Source organism: Danio rerio, chromosome 10 (assembly GCF_049306965.1).
Source record: "Danio rerio strain Tuebingen ecotype United States chromosome 10, GRCz12tu, whole genome shotgun sequence".
Taxonomy (NCBI): domain Eukaryota; kingdom Metazoa; phylum Chordata; class Actinopteri; order Cypriniformes; family Danionidae; genus Danio; species Danio rerio.
In genome coordinates this window covers 46,017,069-46,037,311 of record NC_133185.1, presented here as the reverse complement: position 1 = coordinate 46,037,311, position 20,243 = coordinate 46,017,069, and the positions used below count along the sequence as shown (strand labels likewise).

At 35.6% G+C, this 20,243-nt stretch overlaps 2 protein-coding genes across 6 annotated transcripts in view; one reads left to right on the top strand and one right to left on the bottom strand.

Annotated features, from left to right (window-relative positions):
- zgc:113625 overlaps nt 1–15,678 on the top strand; it is a 32,293-nt gene extending 16,615 nt beyond the window's left edge. Inside the window, exons 1-2 of one of the 2 annotated variants that reach the window (NM_001361220.1) lie at nt 10,692–10,776; nt 14,578–15,678. In NM_001361220.1, coding sequence (NP_001348149.1) covers nt 10,719–10,776; nt 14,578–15,344 — 825 coding nt within the window. In that variant the 5' untranslated portion in view covers nt 10,692–10,718 and the 3' untranslated portion in view covers nt 15,345–15,678. Of the gene's footprint in view, nt 1–10,691; nt 10,777–14,577 lie in introns of those variants that run through there. The other variant, NM_001013481.2, reaches the window with a different exon arrangement.
- Nucleotides 371–10,587, bottom strand: si:ch211-139n6.3. 4 transcript variants are annotated; one of them, XM_021479460.3, is made up of 6 exons: nt 10,497–10,587; nt 9,842–10,397; nt 9,671–9,744; nt 2,845–3,131; nt 1,021–1,084; nt 371–831 (listed from the first exon to the last, which is right to left on the bottom strand). In XM_021479460.3, exons 1-6 carry the CDS (start codon nt 10,504–10,506, stop codon nt 827–829), a joined length of 996 nt encoding a protein of 331 aa, XP_021335135.1. In that variant the 5' UTR covers nt 10,507–10,587; the 3' UTR covers nt 371–826. The 4 variants fall into 4 exon arrangements, 3 of the variants coding, with proteins under 3 accessions (XP_021335135.1, XP_017213599.1, XP_698622.1); XR_012386549.1 differs by lacking the exon at nt 2,845–3,131 and having other exon boundaries at nt 479–831; XM_017358110.3 differs by lacking the exon at nt 371–831 and having other exon boundaries at nt 907–1,084.
- Nucleotides 15,679–20,243: the final 4,565 nt, after the last annotated feature.

Below are 20,243 nucleotides of genomic sequence, written 5' to 3'. Positions count from 1 at the left end.
ATGGACATTTATAATCATTTATGTATGTAGTGCATCATCTTTGCTTCAAATTACAAAAAAATGAATTACTGCTTGTGCGAGGTGTTTCTAATGCACCGTCTATGGGACAGGACCTTAAATTTGACCTTATTCTCTCCCCAACTTTTTCCTTTTCTTAAAATTTGTTATAACATAATTGTGGAGTTTTTCTTTTGTTATTCGAGCAGATAAGATTGTAAAAAAAAAATTATTTGTTGTTCTCTCCCATTCAAGTTTTCCCAACTTCGACATCTTCCGCTACTAAAAATCCAGAAATGGGAATAGGGTCTATTGTCTTACTAGTTGGTCACAAGCCAGTACAACAGTTTTAAAATCAGTTAAGTCACTTTATAAACAGACACAGATTATTTTATTCAGAATCATTTGTCTGCAAGATGCTTTTGATCATTTCAAATGTAATAAATGTAGTATGATAACTTATTGTTTTATGTTTTTATTTAGTACAAGTGCGGGTGGCACGGTGACTGAGTGCTTGGCATTGTCGCTTCACAGCAAGAAATTCGCTGGTTCAAGTCCCGGCTGGGTTAGTTGGCATTTCTGTTTCGAGTTTACATGTTCTCCCCGTGTTGATGTGTGTTTGGACTATGAGGGAAACAGCAGCTATAGGAAACCCATAGGTGAACTGGATTAACTAAATTGCCCGTTGTGTGTGCGCGTGTTTGTGTGTGAATGTGAATGTATGGGTGTTTCTCAGTACTGGGTTGTGGCTAGAAAGGCATCCGCTGCATAAAACATATGCTGGAATAGTTGGCGGTTCATTCCGCTGTGGCGACCTCTGAAATAGAGACTAAGCTGAAGGAGAATGAATGAATTAGTACAAGCGAGAATAAGTATGTTCATTTTTACAAAAAAACAAAACAAGTTTCATTGAATAATGATGGAACATTTATTTTCACTAGTGTTATGTGGAAAATTTAATATGCTTTGTGTTTGTGTGTGTGTGTGTGTGTGTAAAATTATTTACATTTATTTTAAACTTACTTTGGTGCAGTGGCCCATTTTGATACGTATGTAACTGGGTCTTGTTTCTCTTTTGCTTATCTTTCTGTGTTGCCAAAAAAAAAACACTGAGTCATTAATGCTGTTTGTGCAAATGTAAAATATCTGAAACTGTCTGGAGGTGTAAGTGATGATAGCCTTTGGCATGTTCATCTAAATACCATCTTTGATAAAGTACTGGAACTCTCACAGTTACTTCCTCATAGTCTGTTACTGTAAACCCTTACAAAAAATACCTTTAAACACAGGGTATGTTTTAGTTTTTCCTTTATGCATTCTCTAAATACTCAAACCATTGTTTAAGGGAAGGGCAGCATGATTAATCCAAAGGTAAACTTTATGAACATTTTAGCAGTAAAACCGGCTCCGTAATCAGCTGTAGATCTCTAGCAGCTGCTTTCAGATTAAGCAGTGTTTACCACAAAAAAAAAATAAATAAAAATAAATATATATATATATATATATATATATATATATATATATATATATATATATATATATATATATATATATACATATACATATACATATATATATATATATATATATATATATATATATATATATATATATATATACATATACATATATACATATGTATATGTATATATATATACATATATATATATACATATATATATATATATACATATATATACATATATATACATATATATATATATATATATATATATTTGTAGAGCAACCCATGTTTTTTTGGTCATTAATATTTTAATAAACTTTATAAGGTATAGAACTGTCTGAGATATGAACAAATGTAAGTGATGCATCAAAGTTTGATTAAAATTGGAATGGTTATAAAACTTTATAACCATTATAAAAATTAATAAAAAATTATTTGTTTAAAAATCTTGCACGATATTAATGATATGACGTAGTTTCTGATTTTTTTCTTTTCTTCTCTGTTTATCCGTCTAACTTTACAGTGGGTTTCTTTTGATTGCCCCCTGACATTTTAAAGAGCCTTGTCGGTTTGAGGTGCGGTCGCAGTCAGCGGAGGTGCATGATGCGCCCCTAGGCGAAAGTGTAAATCAGCCTTAAGATGTTTTTTTTTTTTTTTCCCCAAGTTTTCAAGTTCAGTGATGCATCTAACCAGTCTTCAGTACAGTTTAGTTCGAATAAATGTGTTTTGCCACATTTTTTTTAAATATATTTTTATTTTTTATTATTACTTTATTTATTTTTTTTGGCATTTTTTTGTTGTGCATTTTTTGTGTATGCGTGTTTTTGATTTATCGTAATATAGGTCTTAAATTTAACAATTATTAGTCTTCAATTTGATATTGATATCTGCAGAAACCCTGATTCAGCTTAAAGTGACATTTAAAGGGTTTACAAGAATAAAACAAATAAGACTTTCTCCAGTAGAAAAAACATTATAGGAAATACTGTGAAAAATTTTCCGTTGAGAAATATTTATCACAGAAGAAAATTAGAAGGGTGAATAATTTTGACTTCAACTGTGTATAAACCTGTAACATATAACCTTGATCAGATATCTTTTCCGGATGTTTAGTTCTTCTCCGATTCCTGTGTTTTTCCTTTTCCCATAAGCTGTTCGACCAAATCAGTGCTTTTCACATCGCTCCTATACACATATATATTCTCCTTACACTCGTCTAAAAACATTTTGAGGTTCTCCTCAATTTCACACTTTTCAGATTTATCATCTTTGCTGCCAATGAGCACCGCTAGCATATTCTTAAGCAGTTTCTCTCCAAATTTCTCTATTAAATCTGCGATCATCTCCATCTCTTCATGCGTGAGTGTTTTGTCCTGCAGTACCATGAGGAACACGCGTGGACCTGTGTATGTTGGCTGCATCTCTTCCATACTGTCTGCTATCAGGTCAGGTCTTGGTTTGAAGACAAAAAGGTCTGGGGTGTTGACAATACAGACCATCTGATCGCCTACTCGAGCCACAACCCGATCACAGATGGTTCTTCCAGGTGTAAAACAGTCATGCTGGAGGATACTGTTGCCTATCAGACACTTATCATCGCTGTTTAATCCCAGCAGCACCATAGTGGTCATGCCTTCACCCCCAGATGGCTGAATGGTCATGCTCTCCTCTATGAGAAAATAAAATACATGTATAGAAAATGTTATATATATATATATATATATATATATATATATATATATATATATATATATATATATATATATATATATATATATATATATATATAAACAGACTTTAGGGTCTTTTGAAAATGCATGCGTTAGCCTACATTTTTATGAAACTGCAAAAACGTATTTTAACATACATTTGAGTGCAGTTTCTTGGTGAAATTAACAGTAGTATGATGTCAATAACGTTTGCTCCTTTTCACACTAATGATATTTATGAGGACATTATTGACGAATAAAGGATTATTTAAGTTCAGTTCTTTGCACAACACTGAAGAAACACCACAAAACTGCTTAGAAGTGTGTATGATTTGTAACTGAATACATTTGTGTCACCTATCTATCTTCATATGGACAACTTTTCAAGCATGGTTAGTTTGCTTGGTAGCTCACCCTTTTTTACAGTATTGTACTCGCAGTTGTTCTTGTTGCACTTGCAGGATTCTTGGGATCTAGTTCACAGGGCCGACCCTAACCAATTTGGCATCCTAGGCAAGATTTCATGTGGCGCTCTGTCAACAATTATAATACGTTTTTTATTTAAAATAAATAAAATATTTTTATATTTATTTATAACAAATATTATAAATACATGGGGGATGGGGGGCTTTTGAGAAGAGGCCATGGTCCTGGTCCAATGCAAAAGACAGTGACGACATGTCAGGGTTCTGCCACTCTGGTCTTGTAAATTCTTGTTTTGGTTTCAGAGCTCCGACACTACCCATGTCTGGTCCTGTTTCTGTCTCTGTGTGCGCGCGGGCGTCGTGGGTGTACGGGAAATGTGCGCGCTGCCGCTTGATGTGGCCGCGCGCGCGCTCTGCGTCCCTCAGACGCGCGTGCTCTTGTGTGTTTTGTTCTGTCAGCATCGCGCTGCTTTATTCTCGGTGCCTCCGTCTAGATTGGTTTCAGTTTTGGTTGGCGCTGAGATGAAGCATGCGCGTTGCTTATGTGTGAGCGCACGGTAAGGTGTTTTATCTATCGTGTGCTCGTCTCTTGCGTCTCTTGTCAAAGCACGTGGCTTGGTGTTTACATCGTGGCAGTGGTGGGAGTAACGAATTACAACTACTCACGTTACTGTAATTAAGTACATTTTTGGGGTAATTGTACTTTCATGAGTAGAATTTTAAGCCTGTAATTTTACTTGTACTTGAGTAAAAATTAAGCTGAGTAATCTACTTCGTTACTTTTAAAATCACAATTCGTTACAGAGTACTGTAAATAAATTAATATTTCAGCCACGCACTGACCAGCATTTCGGTAGCCAATAAAAAAAGCTGATCTTAACGGACCAATGAAAAGCCTGGTACATTATTTGAACTGAAAAACAAGTTCAGGCTACTGCAGATTTACGTGACCGTCATCATACAGTCACAAAGTTATCAATTACATATGGAGATTTAAGACAGAATGAGGAAGAAATAGCAGAGGATGAATGCTGCCACACCTGGAGGAGCTGTTCACCTACAGGTACATAGGGAAAAAAGGGGACAGCTGTGCTGATGTGATTAGCTATGGTATCATCTAAAATGCTAATTAAATGTATGCCCAAAACTGGAATATCGCATAAAAGACTGGAAATAAAGCAGCGTTTCTGTCCAACAAGTCAAAGAGAACAAAATTGCCACCTGATTAACTGGCGACAAATATCAAAAGTAAAAACAGAATTAGCATCAGTAGGAGCAGCTGCATGAATAAATTATCTTCATTTAATAAGTGACTTGCGCATCAGAAGGCAATCCTGCACGCAGTGAACGCGCGCTGGAAGGCGCGAGACACGGAGTGCAGGCACTCTTGACAATTCTGGAGGTCATTATTAATATAATATAATACTGAAATGGTTGAGGCGGTTTAAAATGACCAAAACAACACTTTAGATGTTTTACAATGTGCTTAGCCTGCTGGTTTGTCCATTCACACACATTTTCAAAATATATGCGCATTATAGCGTTTCCATCAACCGTTTTTATGTGCATATCCAAAAAGCGCAAAAAAAGGTGGATGAAACCTGCCCTCTGCTGTACCATCCGGCTTACACAGGGTTTCCGTGGGGTCTTAAAATGTCTAAAATATAAACATCTAAATTTTAGGCCTTAAAAAGTCTCAAATTCGCTGTTCTAGGTCTGAAATATGTTTGCACAGGTCTTATTTTTCCGATGTACATGTAACGCTACTCCTAATGCTCATTTAATTTTTTTTGTTGTTGCTTGGTTTCGTGGTGGTGTAGTTCTTTATTTCACTATTCCTATTGTAATTTGCAGTATTAAAACTACAAATAAGAAAAGACCAGCATGCAATAGCTCAGTGCGCTCGGCGAATGTGACGTCATCGCCGTGTTTGCGGAGGTTCACTTTGGACGCGCGCGACATGATTTCGGGTGAACAGTTCGCGCGGCGCCGCGCTTGATTTGAGTTGAATTTGAATCACTTTGAAGAGATTTTGTCTGTAACAGTACGACTGTACAGACATCTTAACTATCCGACCATGCGTGATCAGCATAGAGATGACCAGATGACCAATAATTCTTGGCTAGAAATTGCAACAGCCATGGAAAGGAAGTGTTTTGTTAAAGTTTGGAAAAACCTAGGGGATAAGTTTGTTACAACAAAAAAGAGGCCATGGCAAAAGTGGAGACCCAGGTGGTTTTAAGATTACAGAATATGTTTTTTCACCATTTATTGGTTTTAAACTGATGTATCATTTTGAAGTTAAAGCAATGTAAAAAAAAATAAGTAACAAATTAAGTATTTGATAACTGGAAAAGAATATATGAGCCCATTGGCTTACAGTGTACTCAAGCTTAATTTATAGGCTTTATTGGTGATAATAGACAGGATTGTTGGACCATTATTGCCTTTTCAGCTCATTAGTAGAGGACAGAAACTAGCCAGACAATAATGTGTCAATTGTTGAGTGGGCAAAAAATAATATATATATTTTTTTGCTATTATTCTTGCCAGAATAAAAAAAATAATTGTAGAGTAACCCATGTTCTGTTGTCATTGACATTTAACTTTAATAGGTAGAACTGTCTGAGATATAAACACAAGTGAGTGATGCATCAAACTCTAATTAAAAAAATCTTGAATAGTTATAAAACTTTATAATCATTCATTAATTTTCTTTTTGGCTTAGTTCCTTTATTAATCTGGGGTCGCCACAGCGGAATGAACCGAATGATTTATCAGCATATGTTTTACACAGCGGATGCCCTTCCAGCTGCAACCCATTCTCATTTACAACAACAGACAATTTAGCTTACCTAATTCACCTAAAATGCATGTCTTTGGACTGTGGGGAAAACCGGAGCATCTTGAGCAAACCCACGCAAACACGGGGAGAACATGCAAACTTCACACAGAAATGCCAACTGACCCAGCCAAGGCTTGAACCAGCGACCTTTTTGCCTTGAGTCGAGAGTGCTACCCACTGCCCCACCCCGTCACCCAACTTTGTAATCATAATAAATTATAAAAATAATGAAAAATAATTATTTTTAAAATCTTGAACAATATTAAAGATATGACGTAGTTCTGAAAACGTTTTACTTCTCTGTTTATCCGTCTGACTTTACAGTGAGGTTTCTTTTGACTGGCCCCTGATGTTTTAAAGAATATCACAATGACGAACACGTCTAGTATTAAAGCCTCATCCATTTCTTGAGGTGCGCGCACAGTCAGCGGAGGTGTGCAATGCGGAGCCAGGCGAAAGTATAAATCAGCCTCAAAATGTTTGTTTCTTTGTTTTTTTGTTCCTGCACTTCAATGGTGCATCTAACCTGTCTTCAGTACTGTTCTATTTAAATAATTTTATTTTACCACAAATTTTGTGTTTTTGCATTTTCTCTTGCATGCTTTTGATATTGTGATATAGGTCTTAAATTTAATACTTTATGGTCTTAAAAAGTCTTAAATTTGACATTATGATATCTGCAGAAACCCTTTTTTTAAGACTTCAATCTATAATCTAAAAAAAAAACATTATGGTAAGAAGACATAACTTAATTTCTGTGATATTATATTTATTAATAATATGTTTAGGCACTAGGCAGTGTTGTTCTGTGGTTTCTGACGGTTCAGTTCGCGAATTAGGTAATTAACAAAGTTTCTCCATAATTTGCAAGTGTTTTTTTTTTTATTTATTACATCATCTATTGATCGTACAGATAAAAGAGGCATCAGTTGAAATTATAAAAAGTCGTGCATTTGTGCATATTTCTGTTATCTTTAAACTCAAAATAACAAAACATTGTTTTTGTAAAATAATCATGGTGCGCAGTGGGTATTGTTATCGCCTCAAAGTAAAAAGTTTGTTGGTTCAAGCCCTGGCTGAGTCAGTTGGTGTTTCTGTGTGGAGTTTGCATGTTTTCCCCATGTTGGCGTGGGTTTCCTCTATAGGTGCTCTATAATTATTATCTATAATTAATGCTGTTTAAACAGTTTTAAAAGTGTTTATAGTATCTTTAAATGTGTTATGTAAAATGTGTTTTACTGCCTGGATCTTGTCTGACTCCGCATTTATGGATATTTCCACCAATACCGCCAAGCTAAAAAAGTAATTTGTAATTTTGTAATTTGAGTAGTTTTTACGAAGAGTAATTTGTACTTTTACTTGAGTACTTTTTAACACCAGTACTTTTACTTGTAATTGAGTACAATTTCAGCAATGTAACAGTACTTGTAATTGAGTACATTTTTTTTGTACTCTTACCACCACTGCATCGTGGTCACATGCTTTTGTCGTGTGCTTCAGTGTTGTGCTTGTCTTGTCATGAACATGCGGTTAATGAGTTCTCTCATTGGCTGCATGTTCTTGTCCTGTTTTATGTGAGCGCATGGCTTGTGTTGTCTCTCTGTGTCATGCGCTCTCCCGTCTATTGTCTAGTCCCACCCTCCTTGTGAACTCATTATTAATTTGTCATGTTCACCTGTGTGTCAATTTACTTTTTGCTTTATAATCCCCCTTATGTTTTCAGTCCTTTGCCAGTTTGTCGTCGATAGTTGTGTCCAGCCCTGTCTTGTCCTGCCAGTCAAGTTTGTTTGTTCGTTAATTTGTTTTATTAGAGTTTTCCCCCTAGGGGTACTTTTTGTTTTGCCTTTTATTTTTATTTGTATTTTATAATAAATAATCCTACATTTTTCTGCAATTGGGTCTTCGCTCTTTTTTTTTTTTCCCCTCACCGACCGTGACACGACATCAGAATACAACTATGCATAATTCTAAATGAAATTTTGAGAGGGTTAATTATGCTATACTCATACTCTTGCACTCTGTCATTGACTACATATAAATAGACTATTTAAAAAATTTGTCATTATCAGATTCTCTCTTGCATATTCAACATTTAGGGCAGATATATACTGGCGCTCAATCAGTAAATGTTTATTCTCACACAGAAGACTTGCACTATGGACACAGGAACCCCTAATCTCTTGGTTGCCAGATTGAGGACATGAGTGAGTGATTTAAACCGTGTTCTAAATAAAAGCAATGACACCCGATAGAAGGAATATTTACCATATTTAAAGGGGTTTTTGTTCTAACCAACACCTCAAATTGATATTTGAAACTGCTTCTATTTCTCACAGGAGAACACCAGTAAACTGAATAAAGCACATGAGGTTTACCTGGTGTGATCATTGTCAGTGTTAAATGCTCATAATGTGAGTTTGAATGCCATTTTTCATGACATTTATTGTCATATGCTGAAAGCAGCAGCAGATGATTCACCTCAAATTTGGAAATAAACCGTTTGAAACTGAACTTTAGAAGTAAACACATGAGTGACTCAGCATCTACTGTACATTTAATAACGTTAAAGAGAGTTAATATGTCATAAATAGGTTATAAACCATTTTGTGAGTGAGTCCATATTCTGTGCTTCTGAATGGCTGTACATTTGTTGTGTTTCGTCTGGTGCAAACAGCTAGATTGCTTATTACTGCATATCTTGTCACAAAGCTTGTTACGACATGGTTACAATGTAAGCTGCTCATGTTTACGTTCATAATAATTATATCATTTGCTAATTAATAACCTCATGTGGAACTGAATCTGTCTCATTTCGGAGGCTGCTGCTGTCCGCCGGAGGTCGCATTTCTGTCATGAACCCATGCTTTCAAAGCCCTTCTGAATAAATTAATTAAATACTCAATTTTCCAACAAGGCAACCAGGGCTGCTGAAATATAATTGACTAAACTGGCATTGGGCAGGTGAAAATAACCAAAACAACGACAGCGTTCTGGCACAGAAAACACATTTTCAAAGCAGAATATCTGACCAGCATTGTTTTTTCAGATAAACAAGAATGTTTACTGAGCATGTTTCCTAAATATATGCAAACAAATTATGATATTTTCACGCTTTATAAAAAGTTCTGTGTGTACGTTTTTGACTCTTCTAATGTAATTTCCTAAAGTATCTTTAAAGCATCTAGATTTGGCCTAGAAAATTATTTTTCAAATAATAGCAAAACATTACCTTGCATAGGCTTTGGCTGCTCTGACTTGTCTTTTTCCTCTGGATTAATTTGCTTATTGTTGTCAACATTTGACCTAAAAGATGATACACATTAATGAAAAGAACAATGACACATTTTCATTTATTTATATGTTAAACTTTAAATGTTCAACTTGTAACATATCAGTCTACCTGTCAAGATCCTCATCTGGTTTCTCTGGCAGAAGTTGTCCGACCAGATCGACTCCTCTCATATCTTTGCTGAAAACACACATTCTTTCATTACATTCGTGCAAAATCTGTTTGAGACTGGCATTTGCTGTGTCGCGAGACACTTCTGATGACTCTTTGCTATCGATCAGCACCACAGTGATGTTTTCCACTATCTTCTCTCCAAATCTCTCCTTCAGTTTGGTGAACATCTCCATTTCTTCATTGGAGAGTTGTTTATTTTGAAGTACCAGCAGGAACATGCGTGAACCGGGGTACGATGGCTTCATTGCCTCTATAGCATTGGTTTCTGGGTCTTGGTTTGGGCTCCAGAAAAATTCGGGGGTGTTTATGATGTAGAGCAGCTCGTTCCCGACTCTTCCCAGAGCTTTTTGATACATGCGTTGTCCTGGCTGGAAGCATTTAAATGCAAGCATTGTGTTTCCTACAAGGCATTTATCAGTGCTGTTTTGTCCCAGAAGCACAACAGTGACAACACTGTCGTCTGCTGAAACGTCACCTGCAGATTTATGTTCTCCTGTAAAGGGTTAAAATAGTTTACTTATAACAATATAATAACGTAACAACGGGTGTAACGCTCAAAAATTGGCAAAAGAAATCTACAATTACGCTTTACCTTTTGGCATGTTGAATTTCAAGTCTGTTCAGCAGGCTGCAGAAAACATCGTTTGGTTAGGTCTGTAAATGTGGAGAAGCAGGAAGCGAGTGAGCAAATGAAAGAAAAAGCAGCTTCATGCATTGCTAAAAAAAAACCAAGGGAGTGGCGTCACAGTCTTAAGTACTAATAAGAGACACTCAAAGAAATAGTTTCAGTCATCGCTGAGAGAAACTGTTGGAAATGGCCTCCAGGTGTCCGTGTTGTCGGCGACAGAGATCTTCATCTCCATCTCAGAGAAGTAAGTTTTGGGTTAAAACTTTTTAAAATTTTTTCAATTTTAAATTCATTATGTGCACAAGTGTATTTATTTAATGTGCAAAAATATGACTGTAAAAATGTGAATGTAAAGCATGCAAGTGCATCTCAAATTCGAATGTCATGAAAAGTTGATTTTAGTAATTCAGTTTAAAAAGGGAAGCTCATGCATTGTATAGATTCATTCCATGAAGACCGATACCTTCCACCTGTAGACTGGAAGGATTCTAATACAAATATTGAACCATTTAACCAAAATAAGATTACCTAAAGCAAAACATATTAAAATGTATATAACAACATCAATTAAATTAATCTTTATTTCTACAGTGCTTTTACAATATAGATTGTGTCAAAGCAGCTTCACATTGAAGTTCTAGTAAATTGAAACGGTGTCATTCCAGATTTCCGAGTTGAAGTTCAGTTCAGTTTACTTCAGTTCAGTGTGGTTTAATTTTCACTGCTAAAAGTCAAAACACTGAAGAGCAAATCCATCAATGCGCAGCTCTACAAGTCCCAAACCAAGCAAGCCAGTGGCGACATTATGACTTTCACAAGAACTCCTCAATTCAGCAAATTTATGGTTCAAATGTGACTGGAGAAAACAATTTATGAAGTACAAAAAATTAACTTGGGTGTTTTTTTTTTCTTACTCCATTGGCAGATATTTCTGTATTGATTTAAGCATACAATTACATTACATAGAATAAAATCTTTCAAAAAACAAATTTAGTTATCTTACATCATTTCTTCTGTATTAGTTATTTGTTTTTAAAATTCTTAAATAATTGCAACTTAAATTTTCAATTAACAATTTTATAATTTTTTTATAATTGATTTATTATTATTTTTTAAATTATTTTTTGTTGTTTTTATTATTGTTGTTGTTGTTGTTGTTATTAATTTTTCAGTTAATGTATTTGCTTTTTTTATTTCTACCTCATTGTTTTACCTTTTAGGCTCCATGTAGAGCTTCTAGTAAAATGAATAAATAAGTAAATCAGTAAATAAATAAATAACCTTTTTGTTGAATAATTGATGAATACAAATAAGTAAATTTAACACACTTCTAAAAACTGGCATATAAACAATTTTCATTCAGAAATTGCTAGTCAGATTTACAAATAACAATAAAGAAATAACAAGTAATGATTTTTGAAGTGTAAAAACCAATATGGAATTTTCTTGTGAGACTTTAGTAATCTAATTTAGTAAACTTAAACAAAAAATTATCAAAAACAAACATATGGTGCTTTGACACTTTTTATATATATTTTATCTGCTGTTTAAGACATAAAATTCAGCGACTTTTCTGCAAAATGCGCTATTAACAGTGTATTTTTCTAAAATATATACCAGATTAATAGGGGGTTCATTCCACTGTAGCGAAACCAGGATAAAGAGTAGTACATGCTTTATCAGGGTCTCGCCACAGCAGAATGAACTCCCTATTACTCTGGTATGTTTTAGAAAAATGAAAAAAAAAAGTGAGTGAGTTTCTCACCTCATTGCCTGCCAATTTTGTCTTGTATAAAGCATAAAATGACTTTAAATCTTTTGTTCAGTATTATTTATCTTGTGATATTTTGCTTCAAAAATAAAAATATCTTGTTTTAAGAAATATTTAGTAATAATAATTATAATAAAAATAAACTTTATTATTGCACCTTTAAAAGTAGCATCTCAAGGCACTTTACAGACATATAATGTGCAGCAGAAAAAGACAAGGATGAATGCAAAAAGAAAAAAGTAAAAAAAGTGAAATAACGTTAAATAAAAGCTACCATAAAAAGAGTAAGTTTTAGGTAAGGATTTTAAAAATACATAGGGATTCTGCATTGTGAATATCAGAGGATAAAGTAAAGAGTTTCTAATGAAGAGAGTTCCCGGTCTCCTGTAGATTTTGGCAACGTTGGCTGAGCAGTTAAAAGACCCGCATCAGTCGAGTGTAAAGCACATCTAGGATAAATAAGCTCAGATAAATATTGTGGTGCTAGACCATTCAAGGCCTTGTACGCAAGCATGGGGATTTTAAAACCAATTTAAAAGCTGACAGGAAACCAGAGCAGATTTTAAAAAATAAAGGTCAGAATTCTAGCTGGTGAATTTTGTGCTAATTGTAACTTGTTTAGGGTGGCTTTTGCAACTCCAGCCACCAAAGCAATACAATAGTCAATACGAGAAAATACAAAGGTGTTAATGAATTTTTCAGCAATAGAAAAGGGCAGCCTGGGACGAAGTTTGGCAATGTTTCACAGAAGAAAAAAACATATCTTGACTGTGTTGCGCACATGCTGTTCAGAAATAAGGTTGGCATCAAATACCGCACCCAGAGTTTTTAGTTTAGTTTGAAACTCTAAAGTAGAACCATCCATACTTGGGGAAGTCTGCTCTGCCTTGCGCAACTGATGTGGTGAGCTAATAACCATTACTCTGGTCTTATTGACTACGTTTACATGGACATCAGTAATTGAGTTATTTGCGTTATTCTGATTAAAATCATAATATGTTTAAGGTGTTTATATGAGTTGATTTTTAAATGTTCCTTACATGTTATAGTGCATAATAGGGAACAAGCCGAAGCATGCTAATAGGACTTTTAATTTGCCAGTAACCTGGGTTAACATTTCTGAGGAGGAAAGGTCTGTTTTCTTTATAAATCATCGATTTCCACTGGCTGAGTGATATCCGATATAAAGTGGGTCTCTGATTTGTACAAGAAGCACTGCATTACATTACATTTTCCCCCGTCATGTCTTTAAAATATGAGCATTTGTTTTACCCCAGTATATTCAATGGAGCTTCTGCGCTAGCCTGCCGATTCTTACAGGCGCATGCAAGTAAACGGCTTTTTGTCTCGTTTTACAGTTGAGCAACTAAATGAATGCCACAGTCTGTTTAACTGAATCTATTTTAACTACATTACAACATCGATGTTGTGAAAGGAATCGTATAAAATGGAAAAAAATAACAATAACAGGTCACCGGAAGTTTATCAGTATGGGAACAGCACTAGCTCGGCATATACCCTATTCGATTAACGTCATTGCGACACCGCGCTGTTCACATTTCCTCCGGGGTTTCATGTAATTTTGCGTGATTTATTTTTTAATTTGTGAACTTTAGCTCCAGTTTGACACTTTCACTTTCATTCGGGTACATTTTAATCATGCCATGACTACAACATTGACTACGATGTATAAGGACTGGGGGAAGAGTGTTGTTTTAATGGAATTTGATACCGCATGCCAAATGGGAGAAAAAAAAAACCTCAGCATTACGCGATGCAGGTGTCTGTGGTCCTTCTGACTTTGTATGCAGAGAAGAGTGTCAAACAGCTGTGTGTGTATAGACTATCCTGTTGCAAAACGTGGCTAAGTCTTACACAACGGTAATAGTTTAAGGTGTTTACATGTATATTCTGCACTTTAATAATGCGACTTAAATTGGCACGATTAAATTAATAAAAAACTGATGTTTACATGGTCGACTCTTAATCAGAGTATTGTCTTAATCGAATTAAAATCAGATTATTGGTTTCCATGTAAACGTACTCACTGATTAAATATTTTAATATTTCAGACACCCTTTTTAATCTCAGAAAGATGGATTAAATATTTGCTCTGGACAAGTGAAATGAGTGTGGACCACTGAAAAGTGTTTATTTAATGATTAATATGGTTTTTAAAAAAAGTTTTGGATTTTGCACATTCTGCTTCTTCTGTTTCTGCATCTAAGATGGATTCATCTGTAATAGCTGAATCATTTGCCCTTTATTTTTTAGTCTTACCTGGTCAGACACTTCGCATCGTGATGATTGGGAAAACAGGAGTGGGAAAAAGCGCTGTGGGAAACACCATCCTAAACAGAAAGGTTTTTGAATCAAAGCCTTCTGCAAACTCAGTCACTGAATCATGCCATAAAGCATCAGTTTATGATACAAGAGAAATTTACGTGATCGACACTCCTGGAATCCTGGATACCAGCAGAGAGAAAGACATCATCAAAAGAGAAATTGTGAAATGTATTAAGGTTTCAGCACCAGGTCCTCATGCCTTCCTGCTGGTGATACAGATCGGCCGTTTCACCCCTGAAGAGCAAAGAGCTGTCCAAGCCCTGCAAGAGCTGTTCGGGGAAGATGCTTCAAACTACATGATCGTGCTCTTCACTCATGGAGATTTACTCGAAGGTCAAACTATAGATGAGTATGTGAGGGAAGGCCACATCGAGCTCCGCAGAGTCATCCAGAGTTGTGGTGGTCGATATGCGGTGTTCAATAACAATATAAAGGATCGCACTCAAGTCAAGACATTAATTGATAAGATTGATCAAATGGTGGCAGTAAATGGAGGAGAATGCTACACTCAAGAGATGTTTCGAGAAGCAGAAGAAAAGATTAGGCAACAGAAAGCGAAGAGAGAGGATGCAGAGCTTCAGGAATATCCGTTTAGCTTTCTCGGGAATCTTGAACACAGAGTCACTTTGTTCCAAAGGATTTTATTGGAAGGCTATCGTGAACAGTTTGCTATTGAGAGTGGAATTTACAAATGAACTAAAGACGCGTAGCAAACACACCTGCGGCCTCATTTATAAAATGTTTATTTTGAAAGATCATTTAGCTAAAGCGTAATTCAAAGAAAACTAGGCATGTCCCAATCAGAGTTTATTTGCCCTCAAGTCCAAGTCGGAGTCATTTGATTTTGAGTATCAACCAAAACCCGGTCCGATACTTCTATAATGCATAAAATGAATAAAAAAATTGTAAAAAAAAAAAAAAAAAAAGAGCGAAGTAACAGATCAAGGGTAATCCTTATTTTTTTAATTTAATTCAACTTATTTTAACATTCAACAACTCTGTTAACAAACGGAGCACGTCCGTGAGGTAGCTTGAACAATCGAGTAATAAATAACATCAATTCTTCACTTTCGGACTTTAGCACAACAGTAAACATAGAAAAATGCATATCTCACAGTTTGCTATGGCAATGCAAACTGCAACGCAATGCAATGCAACTTTATAATTGCTCCAGACCACAGACATACTTGCGCTTTTCGCTTCAAGCTGATTTCGTGTTTTACTTTGCCAGCATTTAACCAATAGCATCTCTGCAACAAATTGATGTCATGCCACACGTGTTACTGTTTCTGTGTGATGGCAAGAAAGAGCTCTAACTCTGTGCCACCGCATAACTACAGATGTGTTAAAAAATAATGAGAATATATAATGTATTCATGTATTTTCGAGTCCTGATCGGGTGGTAACATCTGATTCCGATCAAATCTGGACATTCCTAAATCCTCATTCATATGCCTCTTGTTTGAGGACATTTTACCATCTTCATTAAAAAAAAAATGCACGTCAAAAATGCCAGTTCAAGGGCATGTTGAGCCAACAATCGGTGATTATCAAAAGCAGTATTAAGTATTTGCGTAAGTAACATACAAAGGCAATGCAGACACTTTTTTTGTATGTAAATACTAGGTTTTCATGTGGACAAACGGCAAACCAGTGTAAAAAATAAACAACACCCGTGTTCGTGTAGACAGGGCCTAAATATCAAATGATCTTGAAATTGTGCACAGATGAATGCTATCAGATCTCCACTTTGTAAACGTCCCTTAATTATCTGATTAATACATATCTGCTTTTCTATGCTTGAGAATGATGAGCACAAAAAAAAAAAAAAAAAAAAAAATCTGAAATTGAGGTCCTGCCCGCAGAGGAAATGCTCCATATGGAGTATTATAGAAAGAAAATTTGGATGTTTCAATCATACATTGGGTTTCATTCAAACCCACACCAACACTGTGAGAGCATGCAAACTTTAGCCGGGACTCCAACCAGTGACCTACTAGCTGTGGGGCAACAGTGCTAGCCAACCAGTGCTGCCTTGGAAAAATTGGATTTGCCGTATAATTATGGTCACTGGTCTAAAAACAAAACCTGCATTCAATTTGGACCCTCTTTATATTTACAGTTTACTAATGCAGCTCACATGGGCCATTATTATACGGATGCAATAAATAATATTTTGTTCAAATATATCTGATTTAAATGACAAAAGCAACATTTAAGGTCGATTGCATGGTTTCACAGAAGCAGCAGATGATTACTCATTTTTTGAATTTATTTTTAGCTCTTATTTATTGTTGATTTTATACATTAGGAAATCAAGACATTGCAAATTCTCAAGTAAAATTATAATAAAAAACATGACGTAAACTGTGTAGCATTCTCAACATTAGACTATTAAAAGGTCAGTTAAATCTTGCAAAAAGTCCTGTTTAAAACATCTGACTACATGCAGTCTCACAATGCATCTTTGTTGTTTATGATGAATCTGATGCACATAAGGCACTTTGATGAGATATATTCAAATAGCTGCAGTTCTATGATTTTGCCAGCAGTTAAAATGTGTACGCCTGCTCAAACCTTGTTAGTATTTTTACATGGTAAAGATTGCTGTGAATTTAATCTTACGCGCACTCTAAGGTCACGTCTAAAGGCGTACTCGCACTGTGCTATCCGAACCGTGTCCAGGCTTGTTTCCCGGATCGTTTGAGAAGTGCGAGTGTGCTGAATCGGGCTCAGGTATGGTTTATTTGGCTGGCCCTGGCCCGGTTGGAAGAGGTATGCCTGAGTGCGGTTCACTAGGGCTTTAGCGCGGTACACTTGTGTGTGAGTGCAAAACATGCCCAAGCCCAAAACTGAAAGCGAGGCATGACTTTTTGGCCGTTTCATATGGATTGATTAATCATTCTTACTGTTCAGTGAACGCAAACTGCTGTAGTTTATTAAAGACACAAATCCCTCACTGCACAACAGCTGCACCTTCAGCAAACCTCCTAATTCCTGCAGCACGAGGACTTTGATTGTTTATGAGCGTCAAAAGCCGCTGATCTGTTCGGCGAAATATTTAACTGCCTGTCAGTGCATGTCAAACGACATAACTAAAGAAATCTCTTTTGTGCTGAGCGTGAGCGCTTCAAACCAGCGCATCGTCGATGACGTAAGCGTGCCCAGGCTCGAATGTAATATGAGGGGGAGACTAGAGGGGGGACAATCATGCTTTGGCCCGGTTCAAGGCAACTGTACATACTAGTGTGAGTACGCCATAAGTAAGTGCACACTTTCTAAATGAGGCCCTGGTGTTTATCTTTTAGTGGCAGTCTTCATATTACTCATTACTCATTTATATGATGTTTTGCAATGTATACAATTAATTCAGCAGCGAGAAAGTTGAGTGTTTTTTAAGATGATCTAACAGTTGATGTTCCAACAGATCTATCTGTAGCTCCTTAAATGTTAAGATCGCACAGTAAATCACTTTTATAAATGTTAAGATCTCACAGTAAAATTAATTGTTCAGATTTTTTTTTGTATTAAAGGGATAGTTCACACAAAATTGTAAAATGTCACATTTTTTTACCCCTGGTTTGTCAAAAACCTGTTTGAGCTTTTTTTTTTAATCTGTTGAAAACAAAAGTTATTTTAGAAAATGGTGTAAACGTGTAACCATTGACTTTTATAGTGTCTGTTTTTTTCCTTTGTAAGTCAATAAGTCAATGGTTACCAGTTTCTAACATTATTTAAAACTCTTAAAGATTTGGAATACCTTGAGGGTCGGTAAATGATGTGAGCTTTCAATTTTGGGTGAATTATCTCTTTAAGGAAATGATTCCTGTAGTATTAAGCTGTTATTGAATAACTTATAAGAAACAATAACGTGTAATCTTGTTAATCTTACTGCACTGTATTATGTTATGCTGCATGATGTATGAAGTGTTAGTTTTAATTGAACAGTGCACTCAGACTGTGACTGCATTTAAAACGTGTGATATTTGTACTTGTCTAATGCATCCCATTACTATACAACGAAAAGCACTTTAATCATGATCTTTGATGATATTTATCTGCTAGGATGTTAAGCATTCATTGCACTCTGTAAATAAATAAAATTGTAAAGTTGTTATATACAAGTAAAATGATTATGTGAAAAATCTTTTGTCATGTGTGATTTTGTTCATGGGGAGTTGACAGTAAAACACTGTGAGGGGAAATGTAGAGTTTGAACCCAAAAATGAGCAGTCTGTCAGATGAAGAAGAGCTGAAGTCAGAGATTCAGTAGAAGAAAGTTTACTGAAGATAGTTTGCAGTTTTTAATTAAGTAATTGAGACATAAAATGTGATAGTAAAATATAATCAACAAGGAAAATGTAAATGGAAACCTAAATCAAAAAGCTTATTTATTGACTATCTTATGCTGTTCACACCAGACGAGGTACTTAAGGAAAAATTGTGCTATTTGTGCGTAAATAGACGCTTGAACATTCGGAGTTGACTTGCTTCATTTGCGCATCAAATCCGCTTCACTAAACAAGGAATTGCGTAATAGGTGGGGCTTCTGTCTGCCTGGTGACTGTAGCTTCGTTGCTAAATGGCTAACATGGATTATATTGAGGGAATTAATGTGTTTATGTGCTTAATGAAGGCTGAAAAACAGCTTCGATATGTTTGGAGCCGTGTCTGAGTCCACTAGATTCTTTCAGAAGTGTGCCAGCTCTGTGAGCTCATCAACCCCTCCAGAAACTTAACCTGGATGATGGAGGTTTTCATCAGTGCTTCCCACTGTGCTGAGCCCAGTTTGATCAACTGTTGTCAGGTGTGTGCAGGAGGGTTTTCCCCTGGGACACCAACAACAGGCGCTACATCATAAGCACACCCCTACAAGAGAGAGCTCCTGATTGTTATTTTTCTTGTGGGACATTTTTAATTAATAGGGGTGTCACACCAAAGGAAAAAAAAAAATGTTACTCAATGTTTATAGTGATTCTAGAATAGTTAAATGTCAAAACAAATTCTTGGGCTTCAGACACTTGATCTCTTTCGGGTTATAACTGCTCATGTATATTGTTGTGCTGCTTCACATTGTGAGTCTCTGCATGAAGAAAAGTCTTTAGGATTTCTTTGTGTGTTCTATGGTGTTGGAAGCAAATTAATATAAGGACAAATATGATTTATAGATGAAATATTCCCTTAACAACAAACATTCATCAAGCCAAGTTATGTCTTGTATTTCTTGTAAAAACCTAGGGAAGATTTTCAGATCCAAATACAGGATTTTTCTGAATTAGTAAGTGGTTTGAATTTGCCGTCACTCTTGATCATGGAGGGGTTTTCTGTCAAAAATACATTACCCTGGTCATTTATTTTATTTTAAGTATTACTCTTGCATAAAAAATATATATATCAACGGTTGTAATGTTGTACTGTGAGCTTGTAAAATGGCAGTGTTGGTACAGTAGGCCTCTCTCCTGGCAGTCACATGGGTTGGTCTGTCTTTGTTTACTCTTACTGATCAGTGAAAACATCAATGATGTAACAACTCTGAGGACCAATTATAATTGTTTAGATTTGTGTTTTATGTGTTATTGATGACATTCATGATC